Source organism: Ornithorhynchus anatinus, chromosome X1 (genome assembly GCF_004115215.2).
Source record: "Ornithorhynchus anatinus isolate Pmale09 chromosome X1, mOrnAna1.pri.v4, whole genome shotgun sequence".
In the NCBI taxonomy this organism is placed as follows: Eukaryota; Metazoa; Chordata; class Mammalia; order Monotremata; family Ornithorhynchidae; genus Ornithorhynchus; species Ornithorhynchus anatinus.
This window is the reverse complement of record NC_041749.1, coordinates 7,594,154-7,612,446: the sequence shown is the minus strand read 5'-3', so window position 1 is coordinate 7,612,446 and position 18,293 is coordinate 7,594,154. Positions and strand designations below refer to the sequence as shown.

General features: G+C 41.1%; 1 protein-coding gene across 1 annotated transcript in view; it reads right to left on the bottom strand.

Annotated features, from left to right (window-relative positions):
• Positions 1 to 18,293, bottom strand: part of DLGAP2 (DLG associated protein 2) — a 756,498-nt gene that overhangs the window by 351,929 nt on the left and 386,276 nt on the right. Inside the window, exon 4 of the mRNA XM_029051803.1 lies at positions 7,068 to 7,100. Within this exon, the coding sequence (XP_028907636.1) occupies positions 7,068 to 7,100 (33 nt within the window). The remainder of the gene's footprint in view (positions 1 to 7,067; positions 7,101 to 18,293) is intronic.

Sequence of the window (18,293 nt, the reverse complement as noted above, 5' to 3'; positions counted from 1 at the left end):
CTCATGTGGATCAGGGATGATATCCAACTTGATTAATTTTAATCTACCCCCATTCTTAGAATGAAGGAATTAGTAACCAAAAAAATACGCCGAAGATTAATGTTAGGAAAACGTTAATTAATATTAATGCTATGAAGAGCCCGGAAAACATCATGAAATGCAACAACAGCCACAAGAATACAAATTTTCAACTCTATGGTGTTTTCAGGGACAATGTATGGATCTGAAAGCTGGACAGTGAAAAGTCAGGATAGAAAGAACATCGATTCTTTTGAAATGTGGTGTTGGAGAAGGCTTTTGCCAATACCATGGATTGTCCGAAAAACAAACAAATGGATTTTAGAGCAAAGTAAACCAAAGTGGTCTTTGGAAGGTCAAATGACTCGATTTAGATCAGCATATTGTGGGCACATCAAAAGGAGGACTAATTCTCTGGAGAAGACCTAATGCTAGGAAAAGTCCAGGGAAAACGTGAAAGAGGCAGAGCAGCAGCTAGAGGGAGAGAGACCATAACAGTGATAACGGAAGACCCGTTAGAAAGGTTGTGGATTATGGCAGAGGACAGGACATTCTGGAGAAAGTATATCCATGGAGTCGCTATGAATCGGAAACGGCTCGACGGCACTTAATAATAAATAATTCTTAGAATGGTGCTTGCCACATCATAAGCACGTAACAAATACCACAGTAATAAAAATATGCTGTCATTGGAGGTAGAGTTAATCTTAAAAATAGTTTTGAGATTTCAGAATAGAATTATATCTGTTAGTAGCAGAATTCAATACTATTAAAATCCTTTTAACTTTATTCATCTACGATTAGCGAACTATTTGAGTTTCACAAAGTAGAACGGGCTAATCTCCCTGATGCAGTTTCTAGGCAATAATAATGCTATGAATTTTCTTCTCTAGTACTGTCATAAGTCTAAGTATTATAGAGTTGCTCCAACACACCTAGGGGACAAGAACACCAAAAGACAGCCTAATCAGAGTCATCTTACATTTCAAGTTGTTCTCCTTGGTTTGATAGCACTAGACACACCAGGCTTCAGTTGTAAAATGTTCTCAATAGTAAGAAATGCCAATGAAAATCCTGACACCCTGCTGGACTACATAAAGTTGTGCTTGTTTTTTAGTAAAGAGCATCTCTGGACTATAACACCTTTATATTAAATTAGTGAGTGAAATGAAGATATTTATTTAATGATTCATACTAACAACACCGAGTAACAATAGCTTACTATGAGACGAAGCACCTCACCAGCACATTTTATAGTTCTTGAGGAAGTCCACAAAGTAAAGCAACTACAGTGGTACATTGAGTAGATAAACTTAAAATTCAGACATATGAAGGAATGCTTTATTTTGACCAATTCTGGTTCACGTCTGCACTTCCCATAGAACACAGGCCTGGGAGTCTGAAGGATCTGGGTTCTAATTGCCAGTCTGTGACTTGTTTGTTGAGTGACCTTGGGCAAGTCACTTCACTTCTCTGAACTTCAGTTACCTCACCTATTCAATGGGGATTAAGACTGTGAGCCCCATGTGGGCCAGGGACTAGGTCCAACCTGATTAGCTTGTATCTACCCCAGCGCTTGATACACAATAAATGCTCAACAAATCTATCATCCTACACAGAACTGCATAATTACGACTGATCTCTGGACAATTCATTCACAACTGACTCCATGCTGTCATATTTCAATAGCAGTCCCTTCCCAATTAACTCGGAATACACTTTACTTAACAGCCAAGGGTACTAACACCATCAGATCATCTAATTATGATGGCTAATTCCATGTGCGACTGACTCATTTAGCTTTTTAGAAAGCAACAGGGAGATGAAAGCATGATATAGCTTGGTCTGACTTCTCCATCACATATGAGCTCCTCAGTTCACTTGGAAAATGACTCCAGAACCTCCAGTGGTTGTCCATCCACCACTGCAGCAAAGATAAACTCCTCGCCATTGGCTTCGATGCAATCAATCATCTTGTCCCTTCCTACATCACTGAGGTCATCACTTGTCAGAGAAAACAAGGTCCCCAAAAGACTACAGGTACTCACACAGGATATATGCTGAAGCACATTCTCCTGCCACCTTGCTGGCAAGGAGCTGGGCAAACAGAATGCCAGGAAGGGTGATACGGGGGAGTTGGAGCTTGATTCCCTGGGATTTACACTGGTGTTGGTGCCTGCTTTATTTTAGCCTGGCAGGTCATCCCTCGTGTGAGGATCCAGGTCTTTGTAGTCACAGCTTCCCTACAATCTCTGACCCTGGTTTTGTCTTATGCTGTCATGTCGCTTCCGACCCCTAGAGAGACCACGGACATATCTCTCCCAGAAAGTCCCGTTCTCCATCTGCAATCGTTCTGGCAGTGGATCCAGGGAGTTTTCTTGGAAAAAAATCCAGAAGTGGTTTACCCTTGCCGCCTTCCACGCTGTAAACTTGAGTCTCTGCCCTCGACTCTCTCCCAAGCCGCTGCCGCCCAGCATAGGTGAGTTTTGACTTGTAGCAGTTGGCCTTACACTCACTAGCCACTGCCCAAGCTAGGAATGGAATGGACGGGCCTCTGCTCGACTCTCTCTCCCATAGCCAAGACTGGTAGAGGACTGGAAACTCTCCAGGTGCCACCCTGAGAGGTCTCTGATCCTACATCTAGGTATTTCCCATTCAAAATCCTGGGTGGATCTGGTTAATCAATCAATCAGTAGAATTTACTGTACTCTCCCAAGTGCTTAGTGAGCACGCAATAAATATGACTGATTATAGACCGTAAGCCCATTCACTCAATAAATGGTATTTTTATGTGCAGAACATTGTGCTAAACACTTGGGATAATACACTACAACACAATTAGTAGACCCATACCCTGACCAGAACAAGCTGACCCTCTAGGGGGATGGACAGGGAATGTGTCTATCAATTCTCTTATATTGTACCCTTCCAAAGCTTAGTACAGTGTTCTGCACACAGTGTTTAATAAATATGGTTGACTGATTGAGTTTGCAGAGGACACACTTCTCCTGAATTCTTGGGAGAGTAAAGCATGGAAAAGCAGCGTGGTTTAGTGGATAGAGCCCAGGCCTTAGAGTCAGAAGGTCATAAGTTCTAATCCCGGTTCCTCCACTTGTCTGCTTTGTGACTTCAGGTATATCACATCACTTCTCTGGGCCTCGGTTCCGTCATCTCCAAAATGGGGATAGGGACTGTGTACAACCCGATTTGCTCATATACACCCCAGTGCTTTGTAGGTGCTTGGCACATAGTAAGTACTTATCAAATATCATTATTATTATTATTATTATTATTATTACTGTATAATAGAGTTAGTAGACATGACCCCTGCCCTGACTAGACAACTTTTGAAATGGCCAAGATCAAATGAAATCCCAGGCTTGAGATAAAACTCCTCTAAAGTTCTTCATTTGTTATAACTTTTTCAGGTATATTATTATGATAAACCATTTTTACGCCTGACCTTATATTCACTTTAATTCACATCTGTTTTTCAAACTTTATAAAATTTAACGTAGCATAGATTATGCTAAACCAGGGAGTGTTAAAAATATTTAGTGCTAAAATCCAAACCCACAGTTATGCAGCACTGCCAAAAACATATGATTATAATGCATGTTATTTTACATCTTATTTACTTTGTTCATTATTTTATGTTAGAAAGGTGAAGGGCAGTGAAATTGAATCGTATTTCACTTTTAATGCCACTAAACATGCCGGACAATTTATCAACCTGTCCTTTTCTATCAATCCTCTTGGTCTCGAGTGAATGACATAATAAAAAATTGCAGCAAGGAGTCAGACGCAAAACCTGACACCTGCTCCTTACCCAGCCTACACTATTTTTCCGGTGTTCTTGTTAGAAAGGAAATAGTATGCAAGTGTCTGTCACTAAAGCATGGAAGAGGTCACATCCTTTTAAAATTTACCTTTGAGCATTAAAGCATTTGATATTCACCCCATCCCCATCATGCCTATGTACGACTGGCATTTCTAGTAGCATCATTAACTGAAGCAGCTGCCTAGGTGTGAGCTGAAGAGAGATTCAGCTCAGGGGAACTTGAAAGAGCAATGGAGAGTCTAGTCAATCAATCAATTGATCATTTACTGTGGGCAGACCACTGTACTAGGCGCTTGGGGGAGTATAATATAACAAAGTTGGTAAACGTGTTCCTAGTCCACAACGATCTTACAGTCTAGAAGACAAGCTTAGCCATTGTTCCCTGAGCCAACTCTCTAAAGGAGCTCCTTTGCCAGTCCTCGTGGAGAGTGACAGGAAAAAAACTGATAATAATAATGATGATAACAATAATAGTAATAATTATAATAATTATGGTCCTTGTTAAGTGCTTACTATGTGCCACACACTGTTCTAAGTGCTGGGCTACATATAAAACAATCAGGTCGGGGCACAGTCTCCCATCCACATTGGGTTCACTTGGTGGGAGGGACTAGGGTTTAATCCCCACTCAACAGATGAGGAAACTGAGGCACAGAATAGTTAAGTGACTTGCCCAACACAACAGGCAAGTGGTAGAGCTGGGATTAGATCCCAGGCCCTCTGACTCCCAGGTCTGTGCTTTTTCCACTATACCCCAAAATTACTTATGCCTACCCAAGAGGTTTCTGTTGTCCCACATCTCTGACAGGTTAATATTATGTTAAATGCCTTGAATGTAGTTGATTAATACAAAGTTAATGTAACAATAAGAACTGCTTCACTGCTAATGATCTATTAATAACACCCTTCATTGTTTTCTTGTTTTCCTTAATGACCTATTTTCTCCAGGTAACCGCCTATAAACTTTTTTAGCCAGGTTCTGCAATAAAACTTAAAAAAAACCCTTCAAGATAATCAAATATTATGGATACAAAATGCCCACTGAAATATTAAACAAAACTGAATGCCTATTTGAACTACAGTCTGTTCTCCAAAGAAATCAAGTTAGGTGTAATGATGGATGGGTAATTGCAAAATTTCTAGTGGGAAATTGGATGTGCCAGTATTAGAAGTTGTAAAAAAAAAAAATCATCTCATCAAAGTGGATTTTCTAGACTTCTCAAACAATGACCTTTATTTTATGTTCTATTTAAAGTACAGATTTTCAAAAGGGCCAGGTTGCACCACTCTAGAAAAACCACACACACACGTTTCCATTTAAGCACTTTTGGGAGGCAGAATCTTCCTATGAAATTGGCACTCACTTGTTTGATAAATATTATCATCTGAGGCGGCCTTAATTATTCTATCTGAATCCAGCTGTCTCCAGAAGGACTAATCATTAAAATGTAAATGGGTGTTTCCCACTTCACTGGTTTAACAGCAAACTATTGTTAACAACTTTCTGACACGAGAGGGTGAAGCTAAATTAGTTGATGCATTTATAAGTATCTTCACCTACCGGATGCAATTAATGCACAGCATAAGCCGCGTTCAAATGGCACAGAGATCTGGGCTGTGAATCTTGTCACTAATCTCCGGCTCAGGTTTTCCCATCAGCACCACCATAATTGAAATAATTTAAAAGAGCTTGTGCAGAAATTCCAACACCCTTAAAAAATAGATATAGATATCCCTGATTATGCAAGACTATCACGGTAAGCCCAGTGTGTGCAGGGATTGTCTCTCTTTATTGCTGATTGGTACTTCCAAATGCTTAGTACAGTGCTCTGCACACTGTAAGTGCTCAATATGTACGATAGAATGAATCATTTAAAAGAGCTTGTGCTGAAATTCCAACACCCTTAAAACATAGATACAGCTCTTCCTGACTATATCAATATATCAAAATATATGTCAAAAAGGAAATGCTAATGATCAAAATTGAGAAATAATGTGGATATTTAGAAGGCACTAAGTTTAGAATTATGAGTACCATAATGAGGGATTTAAGCTTTCATTCATTTACTGAATCATATTTATTGAACACTTACTGTGTGTAAAGCATCGTACTAAGCACTTGGGAGAGGACAGGATAACAAGCAGACATGAGGAAGAGGCTTATGTAAAGACCCGACAACAGCCATTCATGGAATGCCCTAAATGATGGCTACCAAGCCAAGTTGGTTTAATGGGCAGCTTTGATGACCTGGCTGGTTGAGGATAAGGACTAAAGGAGAACAAGAGGCTGGGGTTGACAGGACCCTAGCAATTAACTTGAGTCCCAGATATGTCACAACTAGGAGGAACTGAGGCTTGACACCCCTTGACGTCCCCCACCCCCAGAGCCTTGATCTGTCTTGATGGCGATCTTCCAGACCAGAGGGGAGCTGGAGCCAGAAAACTCCTCAACTCATCTAGAAGGGACTGGATCTTACTTATCGCCAGCATTTTGCTGGTATCCACCCCAGTGCTTAATACAGTGCACGGCACATAGTAAACACTTAAATACCATGAGTTTTTTCTTTCATTTCAGACGCACAACCTTGCAGGTGAGGTCAGATTTCCCAGGACCACTGAATGCCCTACCCTTGCAAGGAATATATTTAAATAGGGATCACCACCCAAATTGCTCCACTTGCCCCTCGCCCAAGTCAGAACTGCTATGGAGATACTTGGAAGTAAACAGATCTAAAACCATGGGAACAAAAGAAGCCTCTGATTCTTCCATGTCATTTTTATGACTTAATGAACAGAAACCTCATGGGGCATAGGTTGCAGGACACACTTGAAACATCTTTTTGTTTAATTTATTTTTCAGTACGTTACAAGAAATATCCTAATGCTCTCTAATGTTGCTTTAACCCTGTGGCTTCCGACCTGAATTATATACATTAAAACAGGCATAAAAATCAAATAGTATGGATTTTTTTTTTTTCAAATAGAATTCTTGTCCCTAAAGATCGACTCCTTCTGCCTGAAGCAGAACTTATTGTACTTTACTCGTCTGGGCTTCAAGTCACTTGACACTGAGCACATAAAAGAGTGTTTTATTCTTTTGTTATAGTATTTGTTATATTTTTCAGAATTTTGACACCGAAACAAATGACTATGCAGCTTGAATCACAACCAACCTTAGAAATGATTAAATAAAACCAAACACACTCACCTTCAGGCTCACCACAGAGAGTACACTGTGACTCTAGAAACAGAAAAGAAACAAAAAAGAGAAGTCATTTCTCCACTGATTTTCAGATTCTTGCTAATGAGGAAAATAACACAACCTGAAAAAATACACAGAATAATTCTTCTGCAAAATGTGCATATTTAATCATCCTAAAACTGTTACAATAGAACAAGGCACGTTAAAAAGTAAATATCAAGAGCATATTGATAATTTCTCATTGTTTGATTAAAATCAACATTTGCCTCATATTTTCACTTCTGTCACAGATTAACGATTACAAAATGGATACCTAGACTGAAATTTATCAGAGACGGGGACAGTGTGTGATCTTATCTTTCCACGTCGTAGTACAGTGCTTGCCAGATAGTAAGTGCTTAACAAATATCACAATTACTACTACTACTACTACTAATGATGATAATAATTATGAAATCTAAGGGATATGCAGTTCCTTTTATACTAAACAACTAATCAACCACTCATTATTTCACACTCTCTAGACTGTAAACTCTGATTGATTGATCACTCATGACTTTGCCTTCTAAAAGAAGGCAATAATGCCTTCATTTTTCTACAGCTCTAATAAGGAAAAAGCTTAAAATATGAACACATTTGCCCTTTTGGCATGCTTCTGATATTTCACCTCTGGGTGACATTTTAGATTTATTGTCCCTTGGTCGGAAGGTGTGAACTCATAATGCGATGTGGATGCAAGTAGAATACAGAGAGGGAGGAGTCTCAACGACATAATGTAAATCTGAACCAAAGTATTATTACCAAGGTGTTCATTTTCTCACAAGCAAGCTATGTTCATTAATAGGAGCTGCTTAAACATTTCATCAAATATGAATTATTAATTAATTCTCATAATCTTCACATTTTGTTTCCAGGAAATTTGCAAGCAAAAAGCCATCAAGATGCATAGTTTAATTTACATTTAAATTTTATACTGGGAAACTCATCTAAAAACCATCATTTTAAATAGGAATTCACATAGGACAAAGGAAACATTTCCACAGAGAAATCAAGATACATCTTTAAAGAGTTGGAGAAAATTTTGAATTTTGCCAATTTTCTTCTTTCAGCAAGGGTTAAGTTTGAGCGGTAAGCATTGGGTTCAAATTTTACCTCAGAGGGGAGACTCTAAGAGGATTCAGAGCCAAATATTGCCTGAAGAACCACAATACTAGCCTTGGGGGAAAGGCTAGATGATGAACCTACCATCTGTGGCCTGACTAGGTGTGGAAGGGAGCAGAGAAAAGGCAGGGGGGTAGAATGAGGAAGACTGTCTGGTTTAGTGGTGAGACACAAACTAGAGAAGAGTGGTGGTGAGACTAGAGAAGCAGCGTGGCCTTGGGGATAGAGCACAGGCCCGGAAGCCAAAAAGACGTGAGTTCTAATCCCGGCTCCGCCACTTGTCTGCTGTGTGTCCTGAGGCAAGTCATTTTACTTTTCTGGGCCTCAGTTACCTCATCTGTAAAGTGGGGATTGAGACTGTGATCCCCATGTAGGACATGGATCACGTCCAACCTGATCATTTTGTATCTTCCCCTAGCGTTTCAAACAGTGCCTGGCCCAGAGTAAATGCTTAACTGACACCATTAAAAAAAAGACCTCTCCTCAACCCCTCCAAAATATGGATATTGGGTAGCTGTCTCTCCTTCTCCCTCTGCCCATGTGGGTTTGGCTAAAGTGGTCTGCCACGGTAAGCACTCAATAAGTACTATTGATTGGTTGATGTATTTATGTGTATATATCTATATCATCTATCTATATATAGATATGATATATAGATATACAGAACTATATATAGAAGGATCACTACACACTCACGAGTGTATGCATATATTTATATGTGTAATATCCTGATATCCTGGAACCCAGGCTCCCTTGTCCATTGATCTGACTGGCTGGGGAGAGACGGTGGCGGGCATTGTGTTTAAACAAAAATGAACAGAAAATGAATCCCCTGGCACTAGTAAACTCAGGTACAGAGAAGCAACAGCAACCCCCACTCCAAACCCTTACCTGTAACAGGGGCTGTCAGGTTGGGAATAGGAAAGGAGACTCATCTGATTTTTCAGAAACATCCTCTCCATCTCTGGCTCTCTGGGCCTCACTTTGATCTCACTATTACCCGGCCACAGGGGTATTTTAATAAAGCTGCTTCTGAGACACAAAGGCACTGGCTCTAAACCTTTCCTCCAGCAGGGGATGGAGTAGGACGTCTCTAATAAAGATTTCATAAAGTTTCAGATCCCGTCGGTAGGAAGGCCGCGGCTCTAAACCCCTCCCGGATACTCATTTTGATTTTTCAGAAACACTTTCTCAGTCCCTCTGTCTCTCATAAAGTTTTAATAATGTTTCCAATGCCGTCGGTGAGGACCGATAAAAAAAATGGGGCTCTAGTTAGGAGTAACCAATCGGGAAAGTGTCGTATAACCTTGCTGTTATTAAACCCTTTGAACTGAGGAAAAGATGATTGGATAGGGCTCCATTTGTTCAGTCAATCATATTGATAGAGCACTTATTGTATGCAAAGCACTGTATTAAGCATCTGGAAGAGTCCAGTATAAAAATAAACAGATATATTCCCTGCCCACATTAAGCTAACACTCTACAGGGGGAGCCAGACATTAATAAAAATAAAAAACACCCATGCCGAGAACTGTATTAAGAGCTAGGGTAAAAACAAGATAATCAAATTAAACACAGTCCTTGTCCCACATGGGGTTCACCGTCTACTTAGGAGGGAGAATAAGTATTCCACATTTGACATTTAAGGAAACCGAGACACCATGAAGTTAAGTGACTTGTCCAAGGTCACCCAGCAGGCAAGAAGCAAAATCGGGATTATAACCCAGGTCCCTTGTCTCTCAGGCCCACAGTCTTACCATTCAGCCTAACTGCTTCTTGTTTAAAGGGATTCACCCACCAAGACTGGCCCAATTTTTGAGGAAAAATATGTATATTGGAAGCTAAAGAAGCATGGCAATGTGAAGCAGCATGGCCTAGGGGATAGAGCCCCAGCCTAGGAGTCAGAAAGTCCTGGGTTCTGACCCATGCTCTGCCACTTATCCACGATGTGACTTTGGGCAAGTCACTTAACTTCGCTACGCCTCAGTCCCAGCATCTGGAAAATGGAGTTTAAGACTGTGAGCTGCATGTGGAACAGGGACTGAATCCAACCTGATGAGCTTGTATCTACTCCAGAGTTTAGTACTTCTTAGTATTTAGAGTTTCATGCTTCTCTAAAGCAGCATGAAAGCTGTACTGAGCCAAAGTCTGATGCTCCTTGCTTTTATCATTCTCTCACACACACAAAACATAAACAGAAGTGCTGGATCATTGATAATAATAGGATGGTTCAGCATCTTATTTATGCTAGAATGCTAGGGTAATTTATGTCAATTATTAGAGGTGAGCCTGATTATCTTTATGCACATAAACAAGACACTGCCATGAACTGTTGTGACATGAGAAGCACCTAATTTCCAAAGCCCTGAAAGGCAGATTTCAGAACATGGGATCCTTTGGCTCTGCCTTTTAGATAGGCAACCTCATCTTTAAGCTACCAAATATTAGAAATCACTCCTTCTAATGGGAAATGCACAATGCATTTGAAGCATAGAGAACTTCCTAAATGATTAATTTTATCTACATATTTTGAGATAAAGAAGGGGGAGAGGAAAGCGGGGGAGGGGGGTGAGAGAGGAAGGAATGAAGATAGAGACACAGAGAGAGCACGAGCGAGCACGAAAAGTAGAGAAATGTGCAGGATGGGGCCAAATACACTTTAAGCTACTTTACTATCAATTTCTACTTTGTTTCTTAGCATTTCAATTAATGTAAGGTCACCACACAATTAATGGAACATCTTTTATAATTTTGTCCTTCATATATTTCATTTCTAATACAATGGTAAATCACTCTCATTTCCTATTAACCAATGTTTTAAAATTCTTTTTTTGAATTCTAAAATATAATACTCAAATTGAAACCCTTCAATAAAATGGGATCATTTATTCATAAAAGTACTAATTTAAAAAAAAAAAATCTGTTCTCCCTTCTGCGTGGACTGAGAGTCTAATGTGGGACAGGGACTATGTCTGACCTGATTAATATGGATTGACCCCAGAGCTTAATACACTGCTTGGTACAAACTAGGTACTTAACCACTATCATAATTACCATTATTTTAATTATTACTCCTAACAATTATTATTTCAATCTGTATTATGGTCATGGATCTTATCCTTAAGCACAGTGTGAAATAACACCTCCAGCCCTCAAAGATTTTGGGATGGTAGATACATTACTATTATTATTAATTAATTAAATCCTTTAATTATTAAAGGATTGTTATATTTACTATATTTGTTAAGCACTTGTTATGTGTCACGCATTGCATTAAGTGCTGGAGTAGAGAAGCAGCAAGGCTCAGTGGAAAGAGCCCGGGCTTCAGAGTCAGAGGTCACAGGTTCGAATCCCAGCTTCGAACTGTGTGACTGCAGGCAAGTCACTTCACTTCTCTGGGCCTCAGTTACCTCATCTGTAAATTGGGGATTAACTGTGAGCCTCACATGGGACAACCTGATGACCCTCTATCTCCCCCAACACTTGAAACAGTGCTCTGCCCATAGTAAGCACTTAACAAATACCAACATTATTATTATAAGATCATCGAGTGGGACATAGTTCACATCCCACATGGGGGTCACAATCTTAATCCTGATTGTACAAATGAGGTAACTGAGGTACAGAGAAGTTAAGTGACTTGCCCAAGGTAACATAGCAGACAAGTGGAAGCGGTTTTTTGACTCCCAGGATGTGGTCTATCCACTAGGCCAAACTGCTATGCAACTGGGAAGGGAGGTGACAACTTTTTGGACACTTGAGGAGGGGTCTGTAGACAAGCACTTGAAGGTGAGAATTATCACAGATGTCTCCTCTCATCTTCCATGGATCTTGGAATCCCCCAAAATCTGATCTTACCCTCTCTTCTCCATTGCTGGTTTGAGCATGATAAGATCAAACATATTATGCTTTAGGCTTCCCCAGGTGACACGCATGCCCCAAAGCCACGGCAACCAGAAAATTCAGCTCTACTTACCCATCATTTGGCCTTTCTCTAGGCTACAAGCTCACTGTGGGCAGGGAATGTGTCCGTTATATCATTATGCTGTACTCTCCCAAGGGCTTAGTCTACTGCTCTGCACACAGTAAGCACTCAAATAAATATGATTGACTGACCAACACTGTAGCCACAGGAACATGAGAAACCTACTTTTAAACAATATGACTTCATAATACAGATTATTTTCAGCCCTATGAAGATGGGGAGGGCCAAGGCTGTGGAAGTCAGGGACTGCCCCCCCCCCCGAAAAAATTCCCAGAAACACTTGAGGGTGCAACGCCACTCTTCTGATACCAATAATACCTACCATGGTATGGGTAAGGGAAGAGAGAAGGAAGGAATACTGGAATACTGTCAAGTCAGCCATGGTAAGCCCCCATGGACAGCCGAGGTCATGGTTACCATGGTAAATCCATGATAGAGAAGGTCTTGAACAATTGCTCAGGTAGCCCAATCATTCCGGTGGCCACACATCTTCACTATTTTCAGTAAAACCCGAAGTTATCGCTTAGATGCGAGCTTATTTTTTTCATGTCCTTGAAACTTTACATCATCAAGTGAAAAAAGGCAGCTTGAGAAAAAAGAAGCCATCTGGTCAAGGGGCCATTTGCTCTTCTGAAATTTTCCAGTTTTCTGTTTTTTTTCAGAAGCCTTGAATATCTCAGATACCAAAGAATCATCTCTTTAATCATTACTGTGATTGTTTGCCCTTGCCAAGGGAAGTTTTCCCAGCTGCACCTTTGAGCATCCCATTCCATTTTTGGTACGCCATTCCAGCTATCACAGTATGGAGTTTTGAGTACCTAAAGTTTCCCATGGCTGTCGACGAGACTACTCATCATTTCAAACCATCTCCACTCTCCTGGGTAATCCTGGGCATTTGACTCGCACTGTGCTCCTCCCTGACTTTATCAGTTCACAGCACTGCGCGGGAGACTAATCGTAACTGATTCACATACTAAGGATAACTAATTCACTTAGATTCATTTCCTGGTAACAATGAACTTGAGATGAATTACACTTAGTTCCCTGGGTAATGTGGCACAATGAAACCCCTGTGACAGAGGTCCACGGCAGCTTAAATTATACTTTGTGCTTTTTAAAAAAATTCTCCACCAATTTTCTGGATTTCATCCGTGGTAATAGAAACCAGGCAGCCTCTAACAGCGGTGAAGACAACCTTGCCCTTGTTGAGGGAAACCCTTTCCATCACAAACTCAAAATGATGTTTTTTGAAAATTTTCAGAAGATTCTGTAGCAGTTCTTGGCTAACCAATTAGTCATTGCTAGTTATTGAGTGCTTTTTTATTTACTGAGGAAGCTGGGGTGAGCACTTATTATATGCAGGGACTGTGTCCAACGTGATTAGCTTGCATGCATCCCAGTGCCTTGTACGGTGCCTGGCACATAGTAAGTGCTTAACAAATACCACAAAAATGGAAGAGCACTGTACTAAGCACTTGGGAGAGTACAATAAAACAGAATTACCATTACCCATCCCCTTTTACCACCATTTTTCTTAATGGTATTTGTTATGCGATGATTATGTGCCAGGAATGTACTAAGTTCTGGGGTAGATACAAGCTAATCAGGTTGGACACTGTCCCTGTCCCACAGGGGACTCACAGTCTGAATTCCCATTTTACGAATGAGTAACCTGAGGGGGACTCACAGTCTGAATTCCCATTTTACGAATGAGTAACCTGAGGCACAGAGAAGTAAAGTGACTTGTCCAAGGTCACACGGCAGTCAAGTGGAGGAGATAGGATTAGAATCCAAGCCCTTCCGACTCCAGGCCTGCACTTGATCTATTAGGCAACACTGCTTCTCTTCTTTCTAATGCCTCACCTAAATCACGACTACGACAACTGAAGTCCATTTTTTCTTACAATACACACTACTTGATTCCTAGCAGGTTGTAATTTATCTTTATTTGGTGAATCAAATACTGGCTCTGAATTTGACAGCTCTCAGCCCAGAGAAACCTCTTAGAATTGGATGTTATCGGTCCTGTTTCCTATAACAAAATATTCCATATGTACACAATTTATATTAACAGAGAAAACAAAACCGATCACTGATCGCTGACTGATTCAGTGGCTATAAGAAAAATGTTTACAACACTGTAATAATAATAGAAATATTTGTTAAATGCTTACTACGTGCTGGGGACCATACTAAGCACTGGGGTGGAGAGGCAGCGTGGCTCAGTGGAAAGAGCATGGGCTTTGGAGTCAGGGCTCATGAGTTCGAATCCCAGCTCTGCCACTTGGCTGTGTGACTGTGGGCGAGTCACTTAACTTCTCTGTGCCTCAGTTCCCTCATCTGTAAAATGGGGATTAAGACTGTGAGCCCCATGTGGGACGACCTGATTCCCCTATGTCTACCCCAGCGCTTAGAACAGTTCTCGGGACATAGTAAGCGCTTAACAAATACCAACATTATTACAAGGAAATTGGGTTGGACACAGTCTCTGTCCCACATGGGGATCATAATCTTAATCCCCATTTGAGGTAAATGAGGTACAGAGAAGTCAAGTGACTTGCCCAAAGTCACACAACAGACAAGTGGAGCCGGGAAAAGGTAGCTAGAGTTTTTGAATGATACCAATGTCTGGTTGAGTTGGAGGTTTTCTTTGTAACCCTTTCCCCAGTATCAACTGAGGAAATCAGAACTATAAGGTAAATAATCATAATGATTTCCCATTTTCATATCCTAAAAGTTACCTCCATCTAACCTGGCACAGGAGTGTGCCCTACTGGAAAAAGCAGGAGATCCGGATTCTAATCCTCCCTCTGCTACTTGCCTGCTATACGACCTTGGATAGATCATCAGTATACTGATATGTACATAAACGCTGTGGGACTCCCCGGGGGCTAATTATCAAATATTCAAACGGTACAGATGCAAGTGTACAGGTGACATTGAAGGGAGAGGGAGTCGGGGATAAGAGGGTTTAATCGGGGAAGGCTTCTTGGAGGAGCTGTGTCCTTAATTAGGCTTTGAAGATGGAGAGAGTAGGAGTTGGGTGTATATGGAGGGGCAAGGAGTTCGAGGACGGGGGAGGAAGTGAGAAAGGGGTCGGTGGTGAGATAGAGGGACAACCTGATTACCTTGTCTCTACCCCAGCGCTTAGAACAATGTTTGGCACACAGTAAGCACTTAACGAATACCATCATTATTATTATTATCATCATCATTATTATAAGATCGGGGCAGAGTGAACAAACTGGCTAAGTGGGCATGCAGGCTGGGATGTACTGGTATGGACTGCTGTATAACCTTCAAAACCTTAATGCAGAAAAAGGCTTAGTGCAGCAAAAGAATGTCTTTGTCCCAAATCCGATTTTATTCTCTTCAACCTAGTACCAACTTCTTGAGGACAAGGATCTTGTCCTCTAATTCTGATGTCTTCTCCCAAGCACTTAGTGCAGTGCTTAGCACAGAATAGGAGCTCAATAAATACCATTTAAATGATTATTGCTGTTGGGTCTTTTCCCTAAAAGTTGAACTTTAAGTTTAGAAAAATTACAGTCCCTTTTTCACCTCTTTTCCTATAAGATGACGTACCTTTGTAATCAACAGTATTTACTGAGCACTTGCCGTGTGCATTCACTTATTCATTCATTCAGTCATATTTACTGAGCACTTACTATGGGCAAAGGACTGAGCTAAGTGCTCTGGAGAATGGCATTTAATGAGCACTTACTATGTGTAGAGAATTGTCTTAAGCACTTGAGAGAGTATAACACGACAGAATTGGCAGAGTATCCCTGATCACAAAGAGCTTACGGTTCAGAGGGGGAGACAGATATTGAAATTCATTTGTTTATTCAATCGTACCTATTGAGTGCTTACTGTGTGCAGAGCACTGTACTGAGCACATGGAAATAAATTACAGTTAGGAGAAATGGCACAGAATAAGAATATGTATGTGGCTGTGCTGAGAGATTGGAAGGTGGGTTGAGCACCAGAAGGAGTATAGAACCAAGGGAATAGGTGATATAAAAGGGAGGGGAAATCAGGTGGGGAAATGAGACTTAGTCAGGGAAGGTCTCTTGGAGGAGAAGTTATTTCAATAGAACTTTGAATATAGAGAGAGTAGGGGTCTAGAGAGTTTCCAGTCCTCTACCAGTCTCGGCTATGGGAGGGAGAGTCAAGCAGAGGCCCGTCCGTTCCATTCCAGGCTCGGGCAGTGGCTAGAGAGTGGCAGGCCATCTGCTACCAGTCAAAACTCCCCCGTGCTTGTCAGCAGTGGCGTGGAGAGAGTCGAGGGCGGAGACTCGAGTTTACCGCTTAGAAGGAGGCAATGGAAAAATCACTTCTATATTTTTACCATGAAACTCTATATTAGTAATAATAATAATAATAATGGTATTTAAGTGCTTACTATTGCCAAGCACTGTTCTAAGCACTCTATATTTACTACCAGAATGATTGCAGATGGAGATGGGGAGTTCTGGGAGAGATGAGTCCACGGCATCTCTATGGGTCGGGGGCAACTGGACAGCACAAGACAAAGGTCTTTCAGTGTTGAAAGGGAAGAGCTTACCTTATTCCCAAGCAGTCTTACATTACTTACCTCATTTTTGCCCTCACAACAACAGCAGTGATAATTATAAGCAGTGTGGCTAGAAGAAGCAGCGTGGCTTAGTGGAAAGAGGATGGGCTTGGGAGTCAGAGGATGTGGGTTCTAATCCTGGCTCTGCCACTTCTCTGCTGTGTGCCCTTGATCAAGCCACTCAAATTCTCTGTGCCTCAATTACCTCATCTGTAAAATGGGGATGAAGACTGGGAGCCCCACGTGGGACAACCTGATTACCTTGCATCTACCCAGTGCTTAGAAGCGTGCTTGGCACATGGTTAACATTTAACTTAACGTTGACTATGTACCTGGCACTTTAATAAGCCCTGGGGTGGGTACAGCAAATTGGGTTGGACACAGTCCCTGTCCCATATGGGGCTCACAGTCTCAATCCCCATGCTACAGATGAGGTAACTGAGGCACAGAGAAGTGAAGTGACTTGCCAAAGTCACACAGCAGACAAGTGGCAGAGCTGGGATTAGAACCTACGACCTTGACTCCCTGGCCCGTGCTCTATCCACTACACCATGCTCTTTCTCACCTTGTGAGTTAGGTGGAAAGGCAGATATTATCCCCAATTTTCAGGTGAGGAAACTGAGGCACAGAGGCAATAAGACAATTGCTCAAAATCAAACATCAGGTTGATGGCAAAGTCCTAACTTACTTCTAATTCATCTGTATTCTCCCAACCTCTTAGTACAGTGCTCTGCACTCAGTAGGTGCTCTTCGTAAATATTACTGATTGACCGGGGAAGGAATTAATCTAGAAAAATAAATGCTGAAGAGTCAGACATGTATGCAAGATCAATCAGTGGTATTTACCGAGTGGTTATTGTGTTCAGAGCACTATACTAAGCAGTAGGGAAAATACAATAGAGTTAGTAGGCTCAATTGCTGCCCAAAAGCAGCTTGTGAAGTCATTCATACTTTCATTTTTCCATTTTGTTCCTTTCTCTCAGCACTGCTCATTCCTTGTGCATATTTAATATGATCATTTACCTTTTCACCTCATCACATGGAGCTCCCTAGAATTGATTTAATGAAGCTGGGGCACGAATAACTATTCATTTATTCTTTCAATGCCTTTCTCCCCTCTAGACTATAAACTCATTATGGGCAGGGAACACGTCTGCTAATTCTCTTGCTCTGTACTCTCCCAAGCGCTTTGTACAGTGCTCTGCACTTAATAAGTGCTTGATAAATACAAATGATAAGTAGCACGTAGCTATTTGAGTGATGCCACCTCCACTTAGATTTAATTCATATTTATATCTCTCTCCCCCTCTAAGCTGTAAGCTTATTATGGGCAGGGAACATGTCTGCCAATTCTGCTCTATTGGATTCTCCCACTTCTTAGTACACCACTCTGCACACAGTAAGAATTCGCTAAATACTGATTGAAGGATAAATATTGACTGATTGAAGGAACAGCTTCTGGAGGAAAGACAGAAATGCCAGAACAAAGGGAACACGGGAAAAGTTCTGT